Here is an 8,599-nt window from a genome sequence, read left to right as displayed (position 1 = left end):
CATGTGAGCCACCTGTCTCAGTGAAACCCAAGGCATATAACAGGTAGGTGGAGACTGGTCTCATGTTCTGTCCTTAGTTCTTGCACAAGGCTCTGCTTGTGTGGTCAGGGATGGTAGCAGCTGGATCTTGCATGTTTAGCCTGGCCACAGGGCTCTGAGAACTAGGACACAATGGGGACGCTCTGGTGTGGTGATCTTAGGCCCTGTATACCTCCAGGCCAGAAAGGCAGCCTCTGAGCTGACTAGGGCTGGGTCAGGAGCGAACACGATTGGTCTGGCTGTTCAGGTCTCTCCAACAATCCCTTCAGTCTGGTGCTGAAGCCTGTGTCTTTGCTTGGCTAGCGCCAGATCAGGATGGAACACCCAACATGTACTATAGAATCTGACTCCCTTCCCACTGGGCTCTACCTTGCTATAGATGTGACAGGCACAGACGGTGATATCCCTCAGGCCTGAGGAAGAGCTGTGCAGCCAGAAGGGCCAAGTCTAGGCTCAGCCTGACATCAGTCCTCAGCAGAACAAGTGCTCACCCACTTACCTGAGGGCCAGGCCAGAGTTCAGTAAGTAGGCATAGCTGGGCTGACTCTGAGATGGGGCCTATTACCTCCTTCAACCTAAAAGGGATAAACATCTTCACCCCAGTGCCCTGCTTTCACCCCAGAGGAGCTGCTGTGTGTGTGTGTATGACTGAAGGGGACAGCACACTGGTGACTGGGGAAGGGTTTGTGTGTGCACAGATGCTGTGTGTATGCTGATAGGTGCCTTGTTGTAAACCCACTTCCTCTGGCCTCTGGTTTGTTCCCTCTACTGATTGCCCCAAGGAACAGGTCAAGGAGAAGCAGCAGGCTGTCACCAAGCACACTCAGTAGCTAGAGCTAAGTGGACTGGAAGGCTGAGGCTCTGACTCTGAACCCACTCAGGGTCTTGCAGGAGGCCATCAAGGCTTCTAATACCCTAACCATCTCCAGGGAGGCTTGTGCCCTGGTTGGAGCTATGTAGGACCAGCCCTTGGGTGTCCTGAGCTACCTGCAGTGACATTGCCAGTCATGGGTGCTTCAATGGCTGCTGGTCTGAGAGACAGTGGAAGGCCCTTCATCTCAGCAAGCCACAGTGCCCAGCCCTGTATGAGCAGAGTAGAGTAGAGTGAGCTAGGGTCTGGGGGACACTCGCCTTCGCTCTCTTGGGGAGACATTAGTAAAAGGCATGTTACATACTGAGATGCTGCAGACCATTTCCAGAGACAGGCCAGGCCTTTGGCCTTTCCTCCAGGGATTGTGAAAAAAATGGTCCAGCCATAAAGGTGCGCACACAACTTCATCTTCAGCCTTGGAACTGTTCCCCTCTGCACATCAGTCCTTTCTAGTCCTTCCAGAATATTCCTGACTCCTTACGCCGCTGGGCTGCCTAATGGCTATCGCCACCAGCCACAAGGTGAGGGCTTGTTTCTCTCTCAGGCCCGCTGGTGGCTACAAGAGGCACTAACATGGGGGCTCTACCCCAGGACCCAACTTTCCTGCCGCCTCACTTAAGACTCTAGCTTTGGCCCCACTATCCCCCCCCTTTTTTTTTAACTTTTTAAGAAAATATTCTATGTGAAGGGGTGCTTGGCCTTCATGCCTGGTACCCTGGTGAAGCCAGAAGAGGGTGTCGGAGTCTCTCAAACTGGGGTTAAGGAGAATTATGGTCCACCATGTCATTGCCGGGAACTGAACCCTAGGCCTCTGAGAGTGGCGAGTGCTCTTAATGGCTGAGTCAGCTCTTCAGTACCTTTCATTTCCCCCATGTGGGGGTCCTGGGCTCAAACCCCAAGCCACCAAGTCACCATTACCCACACTACCCAGTAAGCCATCTCGCCAGCCCCAAGTTCCTTTAACCTCTACTTATGCCAACCCTAGCATTTTTTCTTTTCCACAAATGTGTCCACGTCCCTGCTGTCGCAGTGCTCTCACACAGCTGCCCGTCACATTCTTTAAGTCTCTCACTGTCTATAGCTGCTTCTCCCTTATTTTTTCCACTTCATATTTAAAAACGTATCAGTCTGGTCCGGCACGGTTGTGCATGCCTGTCAGTAACTTGGAAACATCTGAATCTAAGTCAACTGTTTTACATAGCAAAATCCAGACTGGCCAGGGCTAATAGCAAGGCCTATCTCAATCAGGCAGGCAGTCAACCAACCACAGTATGATGGGCTTGTTAGTCTTCAAAGGAGAGAATGTTGGCTTTCTTACCACTAGCCAGGTGATAAGACCATCTGCCCAGTGTGTGATGGGCCCCAGTTGGATCCCCTGACACCCACAGCCTTATTGATGAGCATAAAGAATCCCTGTAAATGTAAGCATGTGTCTATAAACAAATATCTCGAGCACACAACATGCTAAAGCTTTTACAGATTGGATCCTTGCTTTTTGGTTTGCCTAACCTACCGGTTACACGGAGTGTGTTACATGACATCGTAATGCATTTCTCTCTCCCCGTGATAGCCACCATTGCTCTGGGTTTTTGAGCACCTATTCATGTGAGTGTGTATGTGCCCATGTGTGTGTGTGTGTGTGTGTAGATAGCCACAATGCCTTGTACCTTCACAACAGTAAAGCTCCTTCCCCAGGGACTGAAGAGATGGCCTAGCAGTCAGAGCAATACACTCTTCTAGAGGACCTGCAGTCACTTCTCAGGACCCCCATCAGGCGGCTCAGACCCTGGAACTCCAGTCCCATGGGATCTGATGCCTCTGGCCTCCACAGGCAGCCTTGTTCACGTGAATCCTAAAAACAAACCTTTAAAAACCATTCTCTCCAGCTCTCTGGCCATGGTTGTACTTCTACCCTCCAACTGGCTCTTACAGGCTAGATCCTGTGACTTGCTTTTTAAAAAAATTATTACAATATTTATTGGGGGGTATATATGAGGAGGTCAGAGGACAACCCGTGGAAGTCACTAATCTTCTATCACAGGGGAAACAAAGTCAGGTTGTCAGGCGTGGTAGCAAGGGCCTTAACCCCCTGAACCACCTTGTCAGCAAAGATCATATGACTCTTAGTGAAGTCTGGATCACTATCTACTCAGGCCCTGTTAGCCTGCTTTTTCCATCCCTGTTTCTCTTTCCCTTCCTGTCCCTGGGTGGACCTTGGTCCTCAGGTGGGCTAAAGTGGGCCACTCTATCTCCTACCTCTGCTGGCTACAGCTGCTGCCTCCCTGCCTATCACAGGACCGGTGATGCCCTGTCTCTGACTTCCCCACAGTTACCCAGCCTGGGGTTGACCTGTGGTTTAGAGGGAAATTTTCAGTTCTCCTCATGATGGCCATGTAGGAAGTGTGCCGTGAGGTCTCCTGTGGCTCCCTCCTGGGCTCTTCCCCAAAATATTTCCAAATTAGACATGGGTGAACCTGTGGGCATGGTGATAGTTTAGCTGGATATAATTGTATATTTTCAATACCTGTGACATCACCACCATTTCCTGGCTGCCAGTCCCTCCCTTGTAGAGTTTCTGGCCAGTCTGATTCTTAAAACCCTTTTCCCTCTGGGTGCTTTAGAATTCCTCCTTCGTCCCCATACTGCCTGCTTCACATTCACGCAACGCTCCACCCCACTCTCTGCTCCATCCCTCTGCTTTAACCTAAGTCTCTATACAGTGGCCAACTGACTTGCTCCCAATACTGGCCACACCACTGCAGCCTTTGAAGTGTCCCTGGAGGTTTTAGCTGCCTCGGATGCAGTGGGAGAGGGAGGAGGCAGCCATCACCCAGATCCAAAACAAGGGGCTTGAGTGGGAGCAGAGGCTCAGGTCTAAGTCCAGCCCTCCTCCAATTTCTGCTGTTCTTGGCACACACCCCTACAACCCTCCTGTAGCTCTGCTCTGAGCTACACTCATCTAAGGTATCAGCCTCAATCCACAGGGGGGAGGAGGCCTGGCTCCTGTGATGCTGCCTGTCCATCACCCTGTTGAGGCAGGGGGTCAGCTGTTTTGGTTAAGCATGGATTTCCTTCCACACTACCCCTGCCCTGCTCCCTCTGGGACATTCATTCTGTAGTCTCTGGAGGTGTCTCAGGCACCAATGTGTTCTCTGGAACAATTTACCTTGGCAGGCACTGCCTCATGCCCTAGAGCCGGAAGTCAGGAAGAACCCTACGGTGACTGAAGCAGCACTCCTCTGTCATTACAGAGGGGTACAGGAGGTTCCCATCCAAGAACCCTCATGCCAGCTGCTCTTGGAAGGACCCACAGAGTCTACAGAAAGCACAGAAACCCAGGCCATGGAGACACCACTGTGCCTTTAACTCACTGGGCTTTACAAAACCCTTGATCCCACTTGCTGGAGACCCCACAGGCCACTGCCTAAGTTCTGGGGTCAGGCAGCTTCCAGCTGACCCAGGACCATAACGGCAGGTGGAGTTGCCCATAAATACCTTACATAAATATGGTCTGGACTATATTTCCAGGTAAACAGTTGGCTGGCTGCAGTAGTCCATGGCCTAGCACCAGAAGGACCTGGCAAGCAGGTGGGGCCTTGTCTATTCCCACCTTGGTCCCATCCCAGGTCGCTGAAGAGGGCCAAGATTCCACAGCACAGCCTGCAGGGTCCCCATGTAAACAGCGGCCCAAAGCCCAGCCGACTTCCTGGATTCCTTGTGTCCAAAGGAGGCCTTCTTCCCCATGACCATGGAGCCCGGGTGTGTGGCTATATGACTATCCATAGCTGTCCACAGAGATCCATGGCTTTCCAGGAGAGGCGTGGACCCAAAAGTGCCACCTCTATCTTAGCCACCAGCAGGGCCTGGGTCCCTTGGGCTGGAACACAGTAGTGGGCCTCTGTGGGCGTTCCTCTGAGTTAGTGCTTCATGGCCCTGCTGCTAGGGTGCTGGAGTGCTGGTCTGATAGAGGACAGCTGTGTGGGCACTGGGGACATGGGAAGAAAAAAAGGTTTAGCAATAAGGTGGAGTGGAAACCCTCAAAACAGCCACATTCCAGGCTAACATTGTCATCTTCCCTCATCAGCAAAGCCTGGTAAAGACAATAGCCCATCCCCCTCCCCCACGTGGTCCAGTCCCATCTCCAAGGTCCAGGGAAGCAAAAATGTACGTCCTGGTATGGGACTCCTCCTCCAGGCTTAACCAAAGAGCAGCCCCTGGGCAAGCACCTATCACCTGGGCTGGGCATGAGCTAGCCGGGTGACAGCTGCCCCCAGTAATGATGCAGTAAGGCATTAGTTACCTACACCCACAGGGACCCCACATGTCCACCAGCAGATCCTTCTCCACCCTACTGTAAGCAGTTGGGGGGAGGGGGGATCTGATCAGCTCCCATTCTGCCAACCTCCAAGAAGGGTGGGAGCAGGGTTCTGAGGCTGGTTGGGGAAGGCTTTGCCCAAAGTTAAGCTAATCCCACCCCAGGAAAAAATGGCTGGCCCAGGACTCCCAATGCCCTCCCCACGGTCCTATCTTCAGAGATGTGCTAAATGTCTATGCTAAATGTACATAGGGATGTCCTAGGATGTAGTACCATATTTTACCACTGGAGGTCACTGTGGGTAGCATTATGTACTCCCTCCCACCAGGTACATAGCCTCCCTTCTCCCTCTGCAGAAATCCTTCTCAACACCTTCAGCAGACTGGGCCTGGGGAGCCAACAAGGACACCATAAGGGCCTGGGTTATCCACGGGGGTGCGGTATTCCCAGCTCTGCCCTGCAGGTGGGAGGTGCAGTCCCGCAGAGCCTCGGGGACTTGGGTGTCAAGGGACTACTGCCCCAGCTTTGCATGTGGGTACACTCAGGCACAAGTATACAATAAACCATGAGTGCACACATGGACTGGAGCATGCATGCCTAGGACAGGCATGCACAGTAAGTAACACATGCATTTGGAGTCAACACAGTACACACACCTGGTGCATAGACACCACCAGAATATGCATATGCACAAAGATGTGGGCACACGGGTAGACCTGAAGCCACGCATGTACACATGGAGCACACACATACCTGAAGAATATATACATGGGACACATACTCACCCAGAAAGTGCCTAACTAAAGCCCATGCATAACCCAGAGAACATGCACTGTGAGCACACACCAGGAAGATGCACACCTGCTCTGTACTTCCCTTCTGTACTACTTCTGTACTACTCTTACAGGTGGGACTGTACTTCCCACCTGTAAGGCACCCCTCTGGATAGCCCAAGCCCTTATGGTGCCGCTTGTTGGCTCCCCAGGCCGAGTTTGCTGAGGTATTGAGAAGGATCATACATGTACCAGGAGGATTGGGCACACACACCTGGAGTGCACACACGCATGCACCTGCAGCATGCATAAACACCTGGAGTACACACAGACCTGCAGTACACACACACCTGGTGTGCATGCACCTGCAGCATGCATAAACACCTGGAGTACACACACAGACTTGGAGTGCACACATGAGCAGGACACACCTGCAGTACACACACACCTGGTGTGCATGCACCTGCAGCATGCATAAACACCTGGAGTACACACACAGACCTGGAGTGCACACATGAGCAGGACACACCTGCAGTACACACACACCTGGTGTGCATGCACGAGCAGGACGCATATCTGGAGCACGTGCATGCATGCACACACAGTGCATGCATAGTTGCCCTCTCATGCTTCTATCACTGCTCTGACGTGCTGGCACATGTGCACACTCAGTAACTCACAACACACTGATGTACTTGCACGTCCTGGCTAACATACATCATTGCTCACAGATACATGGGCATTCATGTATGCACCCCCCCATACTGAATCGCCCATCCCTGCCTGCATATGGATCTGTGAGCTCACACTGTAATCTGCAGGGTCACTCTGGGGAAAGGGTTGATGCTCTAGGCTGGCAGTGCAACCTGTTCCTGCCATGGGAAGTGGCTTGAGGCCTCCTCATCACCACCGGGAGCTGTGTGGACTCTGGGTGCCAGGAAGGGATGACCAAGTTTCTCACTGACTGGTCAGGCTCCACCACTCGGTCTTGGGGCAAGGGGTGGATTCCTGACCAGAGATGGGAGTCTTCCATTCCTCCTCTGGGAACCTGACTCACCTTCCCGGCAAGTGGGTCCCATGTAGCTGTCCACACAGTGGCACTGCCCACTGATGGGGTCGCAGTCAGCCCCACCCCCGCAATCACAGCGCAGGGCACAGCCCGGCCCAAAGCGGCCCCTTCTGCAATCTGTAGAGGCAGGAGGTGGGAGAGAGACATGAGCACTGTCACATCTGCCTGGACCTGGGCGGAAAGCTCAGGTGGAACGACGTCCTATGGGAAGGGAGTGGAGAAGACCGTGGGCCTCAGTTTCCCCTGAAAAGGTTAACAATTCCTATCCACTTCTAAAATATCTGAGTTCTATGACCTTGAGCTCTTTTTTTTTTTTTTTGGTTTTTGGTTTTTGGTTTTTTTGAGACAAGGTTTCTCTGCAGCCCTGGCTGTCCTGGAACTCACTCTGTAGACCTGGCTGGCCTTGAACTCAGAAATTCACCTGCTTCTGCCTCCCAAGTGCTGGGATTAAAGGCACGCGCCACCATGCTCGGCCTAACCTTGAGCTCTTAAATGGAGAAGCACTGGCCTACACGCATTCCTGCCTGGTGCCTGGGTTGGTGAGGCAGTAGCTACAGCTGCTGTCCCCAGGGCTGGATGAATCCACAAGTCACTAGGCCACTTTTACAGCCCCAGGCAGTCTGGTTTAAAAGGGTCATGGCCACGATTGTTAAGTCAGAGACATATTCCTACCTCGCTAGAGCCATTCTCATGATACCCAGACAGAGTCCCAAGACTCAGTCTAAGGCTACCACACAGCATGACCCTAGCCTTGGCAGCTCCGATGGATGTCTATGCTTGGTATATCATCTTCTGGCCACTGCCACAGCCCTCAGAGGGTGCAGGGAGAAGCAGAGATCACAGGAGGGCACAGTGCCTAGTCTGAGGCCTGGCAGGCAGGCAGACAACCGATATGATTGATATTTGCTGTTAGTGTAGCCCTACCCCTCCCTACATCTCATCCTGGGAAGGAGCCCACACTCACCTAGATCACATGTGGTTCCTGTACGCCCTGGTGGGCACAGGCAGAGGCCGCTGATGGGATCACAGGGCACACCCGTGGGGCAGTTACACTGCTGCAGGCAGCCATCTCCAAAAAAGCCTGGCTTGCACCCTGGTGGAGGCAATGGGATCCGTGTTCCCTTCCCCCAAATTAACCAAGACAGAAAAGAGCACAGGGGTCGGCAGGGGGAGGCAAACACTCACCCCTCTCGCAGAACTGGCCATGGAAGCCAGCAGGGCAGAGGCACCGGCCACTGACAGGGTCACAGGGAGCGTCCTGTTGACACTGACAAACTCTCTGGCAACCAGATCCATGGAAGCCGGCAGGGCAGGCTGGAGAGGGATCCGAGTTAGGCCGAGTCAAAGGCAGCAGAAACCCCTCGTTTTCCCAGAGTGGGCAAAGGACCAAATCCAAGAGCGGAGAGAGGACCTTTCCTATGTGTCTGAGCCTCCCTCCCTCCCTCCCTCCCTCCCCCCCTCCGTTTCTACGATTAGCTTCCGCATGCCAGCCAGGGCTCACATGGCAAGGTAGAAGCATCAGAAGGAGCTAA

The 8,599-nt window shown here is 53.1% G+C and overlaps 1 protein-coding gene across 1 annotated transcript in view; it reads right to left on the bottom strand.

Annotated features, from left to right (window-relative positions):
• Positions 1–4,254: 4,254 nt before the first annotated feature.
• Megf6 (multiple EGF like domains 6) overlaps positions 4,255–8,599 on the bottom strand; it is a 105,366-nt gene continuing 101,021 nt past the window's right edge. Inside the window, exons 34-37 of the mRNA XM_021160676.2 lie at positions 8,253–8,381; positions 8,032–8,160; positions 7,056–7,184; positions 4,255–4,895 (exon numbers count right to left, since the gene is read on the bottom strand). Of these exons, the coding sequence (XP_021016335.1) occupies positions 4,828–4,895; positions 7,056–7,184; positions 8,032–8,160; positions 8,253–8,381 (455 nt within the window). The 3' untranslated portion in view covers positions 4,255–4,827. The remainder of the gene's footprint in view (positions 4,896–7,055; positions 7,185–8,031; positions 8,161–8,252; positions 8,382–8,599) is intronic.

Source organism: Mus caroli, chromosome 4 (assembly GCF_900094665.2).
Source record: "Mus caroli chromosome 4, CAROLI_EIJ_v1.1, whole genome shotgun sequence".
In the NCBI taxonomy this organism is placed as follows: Eukaryota; Metazoa; Chordata; class Mammalia; order Rodentia; family Muridae; genus Mus; species Mus caroli.
The sequence above is the reverse complement of the archived record's forward strand: the minus strand, read 5'-3'. Positions and strand labels throughout refer to the sequence as shown.